The sequence below is a fragment of the Manihot esculenta genome, chromosome 16 (genome assembly GCF_001659605.2).
Source record: "Manihot esculenta cultivar AM560-2 chromosome 16, M.esculenta_v8, whole genome shotgun sequence".
NCBI classification, from domain to species: Eukaryota; Viridiplantae; Streptophyta; class Magnoliopsida; order Malpighiales; family Euphorbiaceae; genus Manihot; species Manihot esculenta.
The window spans coordinates 25,818,061-25,834,539 of NC_035176.2; the positions used below are offsets into that span (position 1 = coordinate 25,818,061).

Genomic DNA, 16,479 nt, shown 5'->3' on the forward strand with positions numbered 1-16,479 from the left:
TCTTATAGAGTATCCTATTTAGTAAATAATAAGCAGATAATAAAGTTTCCCCCAAAGATTATTAGGTAAGGAAGGACTTATTAATAAAGCATTCATCATTTTCTTTTAATGTTCTATTTTTTCTTTCCGCTACTCCATTAGATTCAGGTGAATAAGGTGGAGTAAATTCATGAATTATTCCTTCCTTCTCACAAAAGTCATTAAATAAGATATATTCTCCACCTCTATCTGATCTAATTCTTTTTATTTTCCTATTTAATTAATTTTCTACTTCAGCTTTATACAATTGAAACATATCAAATGCTCCATCTTTGTTTCTAAGCAAATATACTTTAGTATATCTAGAATAGTCATCAATAAAAGTTACATAGTTTGTTTTAAATCTCCTAAGTCTGTGTGTATTAAACTAAGCAATTCAGATTCACTATGTGTAGTTGAATATGATTTTTTTGTTGACTTAGATTCTACACAAATCTCACATTTATTTAAACATGTATTACCAGTGTTAGATATTATACCAAAATATTGCATTTCTTTTCTTTTTTTTTAATATAAGAAGCACTAACATATCCTAATCTAGCATGCCATAAATCAAAAGAATCAAGCAAGAAAGCACAAGAAGATGCATTCCATTTGTTATTGCAAAAATATTGAGAACAAAGAGTTCCTGATTACAATAACCTTTTTCAATAAAAATATCATTTTTAGTCAGTATAATTTTGTCTAACCAAAAAGACACTTTAATCCCAACCTTTCCCAATAGAGCTATAGAAATTAAATTAACTCTCATATTATGTACATGAAATACCTCATTAAGTGTCAAGGTCTTGCCAGATGTGAATTTGAGAAGAACTTTCCCTTTACCAAGGACACTTGTAGTCCTAGAATCATCCAAATATACATGTTTTTCTCCTTCCCCCATTGTAGAGTAGGAGGTAAATGCATTTCTGTTTGCACAGATATGCCTAGTAACACCAGAATCTACTACCATTCTTGCACATTAGCTACAAGAAAAGTTTGAGAAATGACAACAACGATAATTTTATCTCCTTCAACTAAATTCACTTTTGGTTTAAGAAGATTATCATTTATCACTCTTTTCCTGCACTGAGGTGTATGATGATCCGGCTTATCACATACAAAACAATGTCCTTTCTTTTTAAATGTGGGATTATTAAACTTAGGTTTGCAATCATATTTCTTATTTTCGTACCTGTTATTTTATTTATGCACTTTTTCTTGTACAAGATTTGCTCTTGTAGCCAGCATTCTCAGCAGTATATTTCAATTGAATCCCATATTTCATTGAATCCCATATTTCCTTGACTTCCTTGTAAGAACAGTAGTTATCAAAGAGATCGTTAGAAAGAGTACTGATAATTGTATGCCTACATACCTTATTAGAATAGGCCCAGATTTCATACAACTTTGAATCAACAGCAAGTACAGGATTTGATTCTCAATCTTCGAGATGTCAGGAAAAGATTTGGCTATGAAACAACAGACAGAAGAGACCCACCATTTGCAGAAGCAGAGACAGTAATAATGTCATTGGAAGCGGGCAATGCAGAAGCAGAGACAATGACAACATTTGGTTCCATTTGTATAAAGATAAATCCTTAAGATTGTTGGAAAACTAGAATGAAATAATGAAATCTGAGTCGTGTTGAACACTGTCCTTAAGGATTTATTTTGTAATCCCCCAGAATTAAACAGGCTCTTCTGGGATTTAATTTCCAGGATCAAGACAACAAGAATTTATCTCTAATTTATAATCCAGAGAAAAGAAAAAAATAAAGTAGAAAAATGAGAGTTCGTATTTTTGTAAAGATGGAGACTATTTATAGTGGAAAAACCGACCGTTATATATGATTATAAAAATCTTGAGATAATATAATAAAATCATAACAGTCAGATTTAATATTATATTTAAATCTCATAAATAAAATATTTAATGATAATAAAATCTTTTGAAATCTAAACTAATTTTACAACACTAGATGAGATGAGAAAGTGTCTCGAGCTCTGATGTCGCTATTTTCTGCATTGTTATTCATCTTTTTTCAAAATCATAATGCTAATTTATTTGGTATGAGTCCATTTTTCTAAATTAGTAAGTTAAAAAACCATATGATTTTTCAAATTTCTTGAGCTAGCTTGGGTTGCATGTTGCTGTTTTTCTCGTTGGAATGTGAACTTCAAGGTTGATCCTCTCTTCAACTGAGTCTTTTTTTTTTTAAAATCAAATATTTATTTCTTTTTAAGGTTTGGTTAGGTTAAATAGACTTTATTTATGAGTTGGGTTTAATAGGAGATATTTTTTTATTGTGTTGATTCTAGCGGATTTATGTATCAAGATATTTTTAAAGATACTTTTATATTTTTTTTTTGCAACAAAAGATCTTTGGATACTTTTCATTTATTTTAATACATAAACTTTTGTATTGTAAAAGGAAAAATATGATATAAATTATATATAAAATAAATCACAATTTAAAATCGCTATTTAAAAAATAAAAAAATTGTGTCAAATAAGTTTAAATTCTTTATCCATACAAAAATAAGTGAAAAAAACGTGATAGTTTGAGCTCATTTTTATTTTGACATGTGTATTAAGATATCTTCATGTATTTTATTTTTTTATTAGATAATACATAGTTTAATTAAAAAAATAATAAGCATTCAATCCACTATACTATGAAATAAACATTTAGTAATTACTCAATTATTCAATTTAATTAATTTATTTCTTATAATTATTGATATTTATTTAAAATAAAAAAAATTAAAAAAATTAGTTTGATTACGTAAGATTTTCTTTTTTAAATTATTTTTATTTTCGTTAATATGGTTAAGGTAATAAATATTATTTACTCTTTCCATAATATACTCTCTCTTCATGTTACTCAATTAAAAATTATTTAAATCATTTTTATTAATTATTATTATTTTTTTAAAGTAAAACTACGTATTGTATTATTATTAATTATTATTAAACCTAATAAATTTTACTTTTTAATACATTAATAAGTTATTAAATACATTATTATTTAAAAAGAAAGTAATTTATAATTTAGAATAAATAAAAAATACATTTTAATTAAGATTTGAACCTGAGCAATTTTTAAAGAGATTTTAATACTAATAAATTAAAATAAATTGATAAAATAAATAAATTTTTATATATAATTTATTTAAAATTTGTTTCGAAGGGCATAGATTTGACACCACCTATCAGAAGCTGCCAAATGCAATAGTGGCAGAAAAGAGAAATTCAGAAAGTTTTGGGTGATCTATACAAAATTTTATAAAATCATGGTTGATTAATAAATAGAGAATTATCCAAGTGCCTGCAGTGAAAAGGCATAGGGAGTAGAGAAACATAGATTTACCTATAACCCCACTCACAGCTGAACTAATGATAGGACCGGAGAGCAATTAAGTGAAAATTGAAGGCTATTTTAGTCATTTCAGCATAAAGTTAAACAGGAGAAGGAGTGTCTTAGACTTAAAATTTGACACGATCACAGGGCTTTTATGGTAAATTTAGGTACCAAAGCCATTATGATATCTGCAACAGCAACTCGACCCATCAAAAATTAATCCAAAAAAAAATATTCTTAAAAAAAAGAAAAAAAATTTAGAAATTCTCAAACCGATAAACGTTTTTGGGTTTGCAGGTACTTGTATCTATCTTTCCTTTTCTAGTTTTTTCTTAATTTATTCAATTAAGAAACGTTTTTACTGTCTTTATTTTCAGTTTGCTAAGATTACAAGCTTAGCTTCTATTCCTGCAACTGATTCTTCATCTTTCTCTTTCAACAGTGTTTTTTGTCTCGGTGTTTATGGGTTCTGTTTGTAAATTGGTATTATATTTTGTAGCTGAAATTCCATAGTATGTTCATCACTGTGTTGGAGTTTTAGAGGTGAAGAGAACTGGTTCTGACATTATTACAAACTGTTTATGTGAGCTCCTTGATTCGACAACATGTCTCAAACCAACTGGGAAGCTGACAAAATGTAAGTTCTCTGTGCAATTTTTTCGTTTTCTCTTCTTATTGTAACAGTCTTCTATCTGGGATTCCTTCTTTTTTTATTGTTTTTTTTTTAATTTTTTTTTTCATATCTTCTAATGCTCAGTCTTTTTTATGTTTTCCTCTTGATTTCTATTCTGGGTAGATGGGATTTTCTTATTTTGCAGCTTATGTTAGTTTTTGGAATCAAGTTTTATTCTTCCAATTCATTATATGATATGTGCCTTCGCATTGTTATTCTAGGGTTTATATTCTTGTACAGTGTCTTTTGAACTTTTTCCCGTGTTGGTTTTTAGTTAATGGGTTGTTAATCGTTTGATTTTAGTATTTGAATTCCTGCTTTAGTTGGCTGAACCTTGTCCTTTATTTATCGGTGTTGTTTTTTTATTATTGGATAAGCCAGTTTCTGTTCTTGTACGTCTTTGTTACTGTGTTGCTTTCCCTTTTTCCTTTTCTTTTTCTTCTTCTTAGGGCTCTAGCATTTGGCTGGATTTTTTTCCTCTTAAATAAACTTCTTTACTAGACTTCCATTATTTCTAACGGGTTTAAAAAAATGTTGGGTTTGTTTTGCTCTTGTAAAAAAAATAAAGATTTTCTTCTTTTGCCGTGGCTCCCTCTGTAAAAATGATATTAAGCGTTCTATTTTCATGATAAATAACAGGTTAGATGTGTATATCCATGATTATCTGGTGAAGAGAGATTTGAAGGCTTCTGCTCAGGCTTTTCAAGCTGAGGGAAAAGTATCATCTGATCCTGTGGGTAGGTGTATGAAGTTATTATTCAGAGGAAAAGATGCACATAAGAGTATAAGAATTTTTTATTTTTTTTCAAATTGTGCTTTTGACTGCTGGTTTGGTTTTGAATTTTGGCCCTGAATATTTAGCTATTGATGCACCTGGAGGCTTTCTCTTTGAATGGTGGTCGGTTTTCTGGGATATATTTATTGCTAGGACAAATGAGAAGCACTCGGAGGTCGCTGCGTCTTATATCGAGGTTGGTTTTGGAATCATTTTGCTCTATAACTTATTTATTTTTCATTAGGCTCAATTTTACATTCAGTGAGTGCTAAGGTGAGCAAGGAAAGTGGTATATTTGTGCGAGGCAGTGTAATGGCAATTTATTGACTTGGAATTTCATTTTTAAGGATAGAATTGTTGCCTCCAAATCTCTTTCATGTAAATTTCCCCTTATAGCATTCCCTCCTGAAAGAAAGAAAAAAAAAAGGAAAAAAAAATGTTTGTCTCTTCTGCACATGGGTGAACATGTTTGTGTCATTATCAATTTGAGGAACTCTTTTTTTTTTAACCTGTTTGTCTTTGTTTGATTGAAGTGTTGAGTTATTAGTTTTTCGACCCTAAGTGGTGCCTTTTTGTGTGTGAGATTTAAGATTTTAATATGTTGAGGTTTGCTAGGTGCACAATTGTAATGGAAGAATGGCTGCCCTTTGGTATCTACTCTTTTTTATTTTTGGTTCTTCATTTACTGACCTTGTATGCTGAAAGCCTGAAACTACTTACTACGAATGTATTTAGTGCCTTTGAAACCATTTTTTTTTATGTTTCGCTTAAATCTACCAATAATTGTTGTGTTAAGTCATGGGTTAAGGATCACATCACGGGACGGTTGACAGGGAAATCTTCCTCAAAGGCTGAAGCCCAGTTTCTGCTGTGTGAGGAGCTTTTGGTGAATAAATTTGGGGGACTTGTTGAAGGGAAGTCTAATACCTTATGAGTTGTTAAGAGAGAGCCTTAAACCTCATGTAATTTGTTATAGTGAATGCTTTTTAATTGATTGTGTTCCCTTTTAAAGGAGAGACTTACAAAATAGTAAGAAATCCTAATTCCTAATACACTTAGAAGTTCCTACTCTCTAGAACTGATAAAAGAACATTATCTGATCATAATTATGAAATAATTGCAAAAAATAGAAACGATAATTCTGCAGCATCAGCTTCCTTTGCCATGAGTCCCATGCTGGTACTTCTTTCCTACAAGAGCTTCCACAACATGTTGACAATTTAGTAAGTTTGAACAAAAACTGGATTGCTCTTAAGATACTGTTTTAGGACTTTCTCTTGAATAGATGATAGACTAATTGGTAATAACGCAGCTGTTGAAGAACCTTTAGTCATGCCACATGGCATTGTTCAACCTCCTGTCCGTAAGAGACATTAGTGATGCTTCCATTTCTAAAAGAAACTCTTTGAGAAACCCATATAAAAAACTTTTAGTTTTTGTTTTTGTACCTTAGATTTGTTCTTGTAAAGCTATACTTTTGTTTTTTGGGGAATCATAACTCTTTACTTATTTTTCTATCTTTCAATGTTTCTTAAACATGCTTGCATATGTGAAAATGAGCGCATGGGCCTGCCCGCGGATTGGATACTTGCCCTGTAGTGTTGACAGTCCTCATAAATGAACTGCCCCCTTCCCCCACGATCGGAAAAAAGAAAAACGAAAAGAAAGAAAATCGGAATTCTTGGACCTTCTCCCTGAAATTATTCTTCCCATCCCCTTAATATGCTTTGGAGTCTTTTTCATCTTTCTATAGTTGCATATGTTATTGGAAGTTCTTCAGATTTATTTTGTCCTTAAATTCTTTGGCCCCATTTGGCATTGAGTTTCAAGCTGAAAAAAGAAAAGTAGTTTGGAAAAAGCTATTTTGTTATTTTAATATTCTTATGATTAAAACATATTAAATTTAATTTAAATAGATTTTTTTATACTCTCTAACTAGTATATTTAAGGAAGTGGTTTTCTCAGTAGCAGCTCTAATAAGTAATACAATTCTAAATAGATCCTATAGCGGGCTTAAATGTACACAGATTCTAAATGAGCCCTTTTCTTGTTAAGATGTCATAACCTTCTCAGTTGGATCTAGTTCTTTCTAGAGAGACTGCGTTATGGTAAATTGTGGTGTTCTCTATTAAGTTACATCTGTGAACAGGTCTTCATGTGTTTGATGTGGTGTCAAAAATGTGGATCATAATCTTAACTAGTGAACCGAATCTGTATCGGGATGAGCAGAAACCTAACTCATGACAAAGTATGTTGACATGTTTCAGCCAACTGCCCAGCTATTGCTTTTTGGGTTTTGTTTATGTTTGCTGCCTATATATTGTTGCTAGAACTTTGGAAGTCTTAAGCTTTACAAGGGCCTAGATAGAAGCCACTGGATGTAAAACTCAGTGCCCATTATAACATTTGTGCATATCGAAATCTCAGACTCAATTCATTAAAGCGCGGGAGCAGCAGCAGCAACAGCAACAGCAGCAGCAGCAAGCTCAACCACCACAGCATCAACAGCAACAGCAGCAGCAGCAGCAACAGCATCTGCAGATGCAACAAATCCTATTGCAGAGGCATGCGCAGCAGCAGCAGCAGCAACAACAGCAGCAACAGCCTCCCCAGCAGCAGCAGCAGCAACAGCAACAGCCCCCCCAGCAACAGCAGCAGCAACAGCCTCCCCAGCAACAGCAACAGCAGCGAAGGGATGGGACACACCTCCTAAATGGTACTACAAATGGGCTTGTGGCAAGCGATCCTCTCTTGCGCCAAAACCCTGGAACTGCAAACGCCATGGCAACAAAGATGTATGAGGAAAGATTAAAACTGCCAATTCAGAGGGATTCTTTGGACGATGCTGCAATGAAGGTAGGTGTGGCTCCTCCTTTTAACCCCTTACTTTACTTCTTTCTATGTTTTGAAGTTTGTTGGATCAGTTGGCTTACTGTCTTTCAAAATTTTACAGCAGAGATTTGGTGAGAATGTAGGCCAGCTTTTGGATCCAAATCACACCTCAATATTGAAGACTACAGCACCTGGCCAGCCTTCAGGGTGCTTTCATTTGACCTTTAATGCTCACATAAAACAAAATTATTTTGTTGCATTATTTGATTGACTTCGTTCAGTAATGTATCTGAAGGGTCTAGGTTTTACAAAAATGGCATTTCAAATTAATTATAGGATTTTGGTCTACGTCTCCAACTTACCTTTTTCTTTTTTCTTTCTCTTTTTGGTTTTTCCCTCCATGTAAATTAATGGGTATAAATGTGGAGTTGCAGTTTCTAAATGCTAAACAAGTGGGATTTATTTTAAATGCTAATGTCCAGAACAGCTCTGAACCATTTTTTGGATTTTGGTTATACAGGTAAGCCTATAATTAATCCAAAGCTTATTGTTGTTGTGCCAACAATTTCAGGCAAGTGTTACATGGTGCGGCGGGTGGAATGTCCCAACAGGTTCAGGCTCGGAATCAGCAACTTCCAGGGTCTACACCAGTATGGATCTCACATCTTATAGTTTTTACTTTTCCTGTTATTTGTTTGATCTAAATTTGTGTGGAATCAGGATATAAAGAGTGAGATCAACCCACCCAGAGCCGCTGGTCCGGAGGCATCATTAATAGGAATTCCTGGTATTCATCTCATGATTTTACCTTCTGAACCACCTGCCAGCTAACTTGCATGGATTTTGGGGAAAAATTGTTAATTTATGATTCGAATCAGCTTGAATCTATCATCATCATCTCAGTTCGAACTTTGGAAGCCTGAAATTATAAATTTCTGTCTCATTTTGCATGTCTTAGATATCTTTGTGGTTAACATGAAAGGTTTGCTCTTTCAGGATCAAATCAAGGTGGTAACAATTTGACCTTAAAAGGGTGGCCGCTCACTGTAAGTTTTCTGTGGTTCATTTCTTCCTGTTCCTAGTCCCACCCTTTGTCAGCGCAATTGTAATAAATTGGTTACTTTTTTTGGTGCATGTGTATTACTATGTGTAATACGTGAGAGTTTTAATGGTTTAACTTGTGAATGCCTCTCTTAGGGACTGGATCAACTGCGCTCTCTTCAGCAACAAAAACCTTTTATACAGGCTCCTCAGCCCTTTCATCAACTTCAGATGTTGACACCACAACACCAGCAACAGCTTATGCTTGCACAGCAAAATTTAACATCACCATCTGCTAGTGATGAGAATAGAAGATTGAGAATGCTTTGGAACAACCGAAATATTCTGCCTGGGAAGGATGGGCTTACGAATTCTATTGGTGATGTGGTTCCAAATGTTGGATCTCCTTTACAAGCTGGTGCCTCTCTTTTGCCTCGTGGAGATACAGACATGCTGATTAAGGTCCCATGATTCTGCCACCTTTAATCTGTGTTAAATATATCTTTGTTGTCTCCCAATAGTTATTACTGAAATATTATAAATTTAATTGTCATTCATTTTATAGAATTTTCCTTGTAGTTAAAAATGGCTCAGATGCAGCAGCAGCAACAACAGCAGCAGCAGCAGAACAGTAATCCACAGCAGCAGCAGCAGCAGCAGCAGCAGCTTCACAATCATCATCAGCAAGATAAGATGGGGGGTGCTGGTAGTGTCACAGTAGATGGTAGCATGTCCAGCTCTTTTCGAGGAAATGATCAGGTCTGTCTTTTTTGGTTTCTTCTTATACATCTTCAGATGCCTTGTGCATGTAGTACCATCTAGCTGTTGATCTTTAGATAGATAAATTGAACCTAATTTGATATACTGTCTTCTTCTGCCTCTTTATTCTTTCCTCTTGCAGATGCCCCCACTACACAGAGCTCCAATTTTACAAGAGTAGTAGTTTCCTTTGAAAATAGTATAGGAATCGTAATAATTTTTGTTCTTTGATACTTGTGTCTAGTAAATAAAGGATCAAGTATATATGGAAAAATAATTTATAATACCACACACACATATGAAGGTGATATTTATTTCTTAAATTTACTTCCAATTTAAGATGCAGGCAATATCTTTTATCAATTTCTGCCCTCATAAAAACTATTGGAAAGCTTGTTGAGTCTTGATTTATGGCATAGGCCAACTTGGACAGGTTTCTAACATGGATTGCCTGTTCCATTTAAGGTTTCAAAAAACCAGACAGGAAGAAAGAGAAAGCAGACAGTATCATCTTCAGGTCCTGCCAATAGCTCTGGAACTGCAAATACTGCAGGACCATCCCCAAGTTCAGCACCCTCGACACCTTCAACTCACACTGCGGGAGATGTGATCTCAATGCCTTCTTTACCACATACTGGTAGTTCTTCTAAGCCTCTAGTGATGTTTGGTAGTGATGGCACAGGCACTCTCACATCTCCAGCTAATCAGTTGGTGAGTGCGTTGCCTTTATCTTTTGGCATTGGTAAAGGGATTGAAAATTCCTTGCTTGAGTTCTCATTGCAATCCCATTTTGGCAGTGGGATGATAAGGATCTTGAATTGCAGGCTGATATGGATCGTTTTGTGGAGGATGGATCCCTTGAGGATAATGTTGATTCTTTTTTATCCCATGATGACGCCGATCCTAGGGATACAGTTCCTCGTATGGATGTCACAAAAGGTGTGAAATACTCATTGAATACTGATAGTCATTTTCTAGTGCTAATGCAGTTCCTCATATTGATAATGATATTTCCTACACACAAAATAACTATAATATTCAAATTTTATTTTTTAAAAGTAACATTCCTTCATTACATCATTAATGTGAGAATAACTGAAAACAAGATGATAAATTAAATTTTTAATCACATTTCAAAACATAATTCCAAATTTGAAAAGAAGTAACAGTAATTGTAATATATAGCCTATGAGCGTATGACATATCTTGTAAATAATCACATCAGCTCATATTTGTAACAACCAGCACCACTTAACATATGTAGGCAGGATTATTATAGTAGGCACATGGATAGGAGTTATTAGAACTATTTAGTAGTAGTATCAATAATGTTTGATGTCTAAAGTTTAGAACCTAAAAGAATGATGTTAGAGAAATCAAATGGTAATATTTTTATGTATGAAAAGCAATACTTGTATCATGATTAGGAAATCACATATTAGAAAATGTGATTTCAACTCAATTTTACTTGTTTCTGAGTTTATATTTATTTTGAATCATTTACATGTTTCTAGTGTTATACTCATATATTTTGACTCTTTAGTTTGCCATGCTATACCTGTGTCAACACGATATGTCATGGGATATGATATGGAATATGTGTCCGACACATATTCATGTAGTTGGACACTCCAGTTATAGTGATCTCTAAAGTTGAGAATCATAATTAATTGAGTTTTCTTTTCTCTCAAGATGAAAAGCATGAATTGCAAAGCATCAGTGTTGTTAAAAGCGCTAGGCGAGGCGCCTCTCTCTGAGGCCCTTGCCTCAGAGGGAGAGGCGCTAGGTGCTAGGCAGGCAAGGCGTCGCCTGGTGCCAATGCCTCTATTTTTCTTTTTCAATAGCAAAAGGAAGAAAAAAAAAGAGCAGAATCTTGTTGGAAGAAAGGAGGAGAGAGGAAGGAGAATAAAAAGAAGAATGAGGATGAGGAAGGAGATGTTTCGATGGAAGAGAAAGTAGTTTAAATAATATTTAAAAGTCACCTTTTCTTCTTTGAAGAAGGGACATGGAATCTTTTAACTTTTCTTCCTCTTTTTTGTTTTTTCCTTGTTTTATATAATAAATTTCCTTGGTATTAGAAATATAGAAATAAAATTTGAATATTGAAAATATTAATATATAATAAATAATACTTATTTGTTTATATATAATGTTTATTTGTAGATTAGTTATATTTATATATTTTATTATTATTTTATTTTTTATTATATATATTCTATACTATAATTATATTCTTATCAAATAATATTATTATTAATATATAAATTTAGAGATTTTATTTATTATATAATTATTAATTTTATTATTATTTAATTATATATATAAAGAAATTAATATTAATCTCCTATACATTATATCATTAACTATATGTTATATGTTTTAATCTAATTAAAGAAATTAATATTTAGTTAGATTAAAATATATAAACTATTGTTGATGGTACATAATACGTATATGTACATTTATGTTTAAAATATATATAAAAAAATTGGCTTCGTTGCCTTCTTCAAAAAGGCATCGAATCACCTCTCGCCCAAGGCAATAGGAGCCTCTATCGCCTTAGAGTTTCCTCTCGCCTTGATAACACTGCAAAGCATTGCTTTTCTTCTTAGATAGAAAATAGTTATTTGATTGAATTTTAGATAATCTATTTAGAGTTCAATAATCTATTTAGAGTACAATTACTATTATATATTTATATATTTTAAAATTTTTTTATTCTATTTATTTTATATAACTTAAACGTATATAAGCACCTGTGTCTAAATTTAAATCCATGTCCCCGTATTTTCTGTTTAAATATGGGGATATGTATCCATTTTCTAACACTTAGAACCTGAGTCTGTTACATATTTGAATTGTATGCATGTAAAACCTGAAAACTAATTGAAATTCACTTTGTACCATCATTCACTCATAGAGTTTACTTTTCGTCACAGGGTTTACATTTAATGAAGTAACTTCTGTTAGAGCGAGTGCAAGCAAAGTAATTTGTTGCCACTTCTCATCAGATGGGAAATTGCTTGCTAGTGGTGGCCACGATAAAAAGGCAAGTATGAAAATCAACTTTTAAAATTAAAATGTAGCTGGCAAGTATGAAGATCAACTTTTAAATTTAAAATGTAGTGCATAAAAATATGAAGCAAAGAACTGGATTCCAATTTCTAATGAAAAATTATGTTGAGTTTTTATGAAGTCTGATGTAACTATCCAAATGATTGGAATTGTTGTCAGCTTTATTTTGTTTAGAAAATGAGAAATGGATTATGTTCACTAGCTTGCTTGATCTATCACTTGCTAAAAATTGAATGTCAATTTTTTTCCTTGACGATCTATGCTACAGGCTGTATTGTGGTACACAGATAATTTAAAGCCAAAAACCACCCTTGAAGAACATTCATCATTGATTACGGACGTGCGATTCAGTCCAAGCATGCCACGCCTTGCAACATCATCGTTTGACAAAACTGTCAGGGTTTGGGATGCTGACAATGTTAGTAATGCATTCTTCCATTTTGACCATTTTAATTTTTCTGCCAATTCCTGCCATTTACCTGTCGATGAGAAAATTTGGTTGAAGATGCAATTCCACGTTTCTTAGTTTGAAACATGGTGTACATTGATACAATACAATGCACAAGGAAAGGACAGGTGCAAGTTCTATTGTTCATAACTATTTCTTGTTTCGTTATGTGTATTGGGATGGCCATTATGCATTTAATTCCTTGAGAAAAATAATTGGCATCCTTTGTCATTAACAGAATGTTTAATTCTTCGCATGTCATTGTAAATATGTCAATGGTTATAATAGGCCATTCTTAATGTGGACATAAGCAGCTAGATGTTTCATCAGTTGAAGCTAGAATTTTTGGACGTGTATTTTTTTATCTGTTGAGGGTAGAATAAAACCTAAATTTCTTTTGTTGTTAAGAATTTCAGCGTGATTGAATTGAGCAGAAATTTATTGGGACCTTGGGTAATGAAATACATGCACAATTTAATAGTAAGTGCGAAAATAATTGTGGACAATTGAGTACTGAATTGCAATAGGGGCATATGTTTACATGGACTCGGAGTAAATATCATTTAGCTCTTAGTGTCATTAACTGGTTATGGTTATGTAGTGATATCATGTTTTTTGTTGTTGCTCATTAGACTGTTGTGATTAACAAAATTTGCTGGATTGCATAGATCATGCACTCTGATGTTATGGTTTTGCAGCCTAGTTACTCATTACGCACTTTTACGGGACATTCTGCCTCTGTCATGTCACTCGACTTCCACCCAAGTAAGGATGACCTCATCTGCTCTTGTGATGGGGATGGTGAAATACGTTACTGGAGTATTAACAATGGCAGTTGTTCGAGAGTATTCAAGGTAGATTCTTGCAAACTATTTGGTGTATAATATCATGAAGGTTTTTGATTTGTCAGTATTTCTTCTCTGAGAAAGGAATGTTATGGTGTCTGGTTTTTCTTTCTGATATTACTATGATTGGCCATCGCTGATTTTTATTTTATTAATTTATATTTGTATGGAATAGGGTGGTACGGCCCAAATGAGATTTCAACCCCGTTTAGGGAGGTATCTTGCTGCAGCTGCTGAAAATGTTGTATCTATATTAGACGTCGAGACACAAGCTTGCCGGCATTCATTACAGGTTATTTCAAATTTCTCTCATCTATGTTGAACTGTGTGATGAATAATTTTCTATATTATCGATAATGAAAGGAGGAAAATTTTATATACAATTTGTTTTTATACTTGTGCTATCTAATTAGAAATAAATACCTATGATTATGCTAACTGAATAAGGAATACAATATATATAGTCGACTTTCCTTAAAACTGGACCAGATATGAGATGAATATTTTTGCTAATTTGATTCATGAACAGCGCTGTTATGGATGCCACACTGCAATAGTCCTAAAACATGAATTAGTCATAAATCACCGCGAGAGTGTCCAAAATTTTTGTGGCACCCTTTGCTCAGAAAATCACTTCTGAATGTTTGGTGATGTTGCAGTGATAGATAATTTTTGTAGACCCATTCATGTGCCTTTTTGTGTATACTGCTAGTTTATCTTGGCATTTAGTTGTTCAAATGACCAATTGGGTCTTCTTCTAGATGCTAGTAATTACCTTGATTGGCTGATGAATTTTTTTCTGCTCAATTCATTTCAACTTCTTTTCTTTAATTTTTTGCTCATTATTGACTCGTTCTTTCCATTTTCCTTTGCTCTTTTCTTGCTCTGTACGGTTAACTGTAGGGACATACGAAGGCAATCCACTCCGTGTGCTGGGATCCTTCTGGTGAGTATCTAGCATCTGTCAGTGAGGATTCTGTCAGAGTCTGGAGACTTGGATCAGGGAGTGAGGGGGACTGTGTTCATGACTTGAGCTGTAATGGCAACAAATTCCATTCCTGTGTTTTCCACCCTACATATCCTTCATTGCTAGTAATTGGTTGTTACCAGGCAAGTAACTTTGACTATCAGTCTCTGTGTATGTACTGGTGTGGTTATCATCTCTCGTACACTTTTTTTAAAAATTTTTTTAGATGGTAATTTCAATGTCTATGATGCAAGATTTTTAAAGGTTGGATTTATTATAATTGTTCAATTGCTATATAGTTTGTGTAGAATTAATGTCTCCTTTTTCTTATCTTGGGTATTTCCCCAGAACGAATGATAGTCCGAATTGGGTTTCTTATGATTTTTATAACTAAGGAACACTTTCTTGATTTCAGAAGGAAAAATTCTTACATTTTATAGTAAATTTCTTGCATTTTTTAGCAAGTTTCCAGTTTTAGTTGTGTTTTTTTGTCTTCTCTCTCCGCATCTTGTTTTTCGACTTCTCCCTCTCTTGTGATGCTTTAAATTTGCACCTGTTCTACTACCAGCACCACTAAAATTTTTGCCAACTACGTTGCTGTGAAGGGATTGTCTCTGATTTTCTACTGTGGACATTCTTTTTTATAGTCTTTGGAGCTATGGAACATGAGTGAGAACAAGACTATGACTTTGTCGGCTCATGAAGGACTAATTGCTGCTCTTGCTGTATCGCCTGTGACAGGGTTGGTTGCATCTGCTAGTCATGATAAGTTTGTGAAGCTGTGGAAGTAATGTGATTGTAACTCCCAAGCATTTATTTAAATGCTTTTTGGTTTGCTTTATTTTGATTAAGTTGATGTGGCCTATTTTGTGATATATTCAATTTCAGGTCCTTATAACCCTTGAAACTAACCTTTTGCTGTTGTATCTGTTGCATAACACCACCGTTGACATACACTTCACTGTTCCAAGTTTCTTGGACAGTTTGTAATGTTTTGTACTCTACACAGAAGTACATGCTTTTTATCCATAGAGCTGCTGGTGTCATCAATTTTTTACTTCATCTTGGCTTCCATTGCAGAGTCTTGTAACCATGTTAGGCACACTTCACTTTGTTTTGGCCTAAAAAATTGTTTTCTTAAGCATTTTGTTGTGCTTATTGGAAAAACTTGCCAGCATCCAATCTACCATAGATTCAAGAAACTAACAGTGGATCTCTTTTGAGAAAATTAAATGGGATTCACTTGTTTGTGAGTTGGATCTATTGTAGGAGTGAGCATTTGGTCGGTTCGATTCGATTCGAATAAATCGAAAATCGAAATTTTAGTATTTATAAAAATCAAATCAAATCGATATTGGTTAGAAATCAAATTGAGTCGAATCGGTTTGATTCGGTTCGGTTTGAATTTTTAATTTTTTTTTATCTTTTACATTTTATTTTTAATATTTTAAAATTTAATTAAAACATTTTAATTTTAATTTTAATATGATTTAATTTTTCTAAATTATTGAAAATAATATACTATTATTACTAATAGGTTTGGTTTGGTTTTTTTAATTTTTTTTCAGATCAAAATCGAATCAAATTGAAATAATTGAAAATTTTAAAATTAAAAATTGAATTGAATCAAAATAAATAAAAAATTGAATTGAATTTTTAAATTAATTTAATTTGATTGATT

At 32.8% G+C, this 16,479-nt stretch overlaps 1 protein-coding gene across 6 annotated transcripts; it reads left to right on the forward strand.

Moving 5' to 3' along the window:
• Nucleotides 1–3,525: 3,525 nt before the first annotated feature.
• On the forward strand, nucleotides 3,526–15,831 carry LOC110603066 (transcriptional corepressor LEUNIG). Of its 6 annotated transcripts, none has more exons than XM_021740731.2 (19): nucleotides 3,526–3,680; nucleotides 3,883–4,020; nucleotides 4,696–4,793; nucleotides 4,918–5,027; nucleotides 7,259–7,687; nucleotides 7,785–7,870; nucleotides 8,235–8,313; nucleotides 8,384–8,450; nucleotides 8,660–8,709; nucleotides 8,861–9,166; nucleotides 9,284–9,463; nucleotides 9,929–10,174; nucleotides 10,261–10,402; nucleotides 12,403–12,512; nucleotides 12,807–12,956; nucleotides 13,685–13,840; nucleotides 14,007–14,123; nucleotides 14,735–14,941; nucleotides 15,446–15,831. In XM_021740731.2, the coding sequence occupies exons 2-19, from the start codon at nucleotides 3,989–3,991 to the stop codon at nucleotides 15,587–15,589; spliced, it is 2,709 nt and encodes a 902-aa protein (XP_021596423.1). In that variant the 5' UTR covers nucleotides 3,526–3,680; nucleotides 3,883–3,988; the 3' UTR covers nucleotides 15,590–15,831. The 6 variants fall into 6 exon arrangements, with proteins under 6 accessions (XP_021596423.1, XP_021596427.1, XP_021596426.1 ...); XM_021740735.2 differs by having other exon boundaries at nucleotides 10,288–10,402; XM_021740734.2 differs by having other exon boundaries at nucleotides 9,944–10,174.
• Nucleotides 15,832–16,479: the final 648 nt, after the last annotated feature.

Coding starts and splice junctions, on each gene's coding strand:
- LOC110603066 (XM_021740731.2), top strand. CDS start 3,989: ATGTCTCAAACCAACTGGGAAGCTGACAAAAT. Junction 12,513..12,806: donor GTGGTGGCCACGATAAAAAG/GCAAGTATGAAA, acceptor TCTATGCTACAG/GCTGTATTGTGGTACACAGA. Junction 13,841..14,006: donor GTTGTTCGAGAGTATTCAAG/GTAGATTCTTGC, acceptor TGTATGGAATAG/GGTGGTACGGCCCAAATGAG.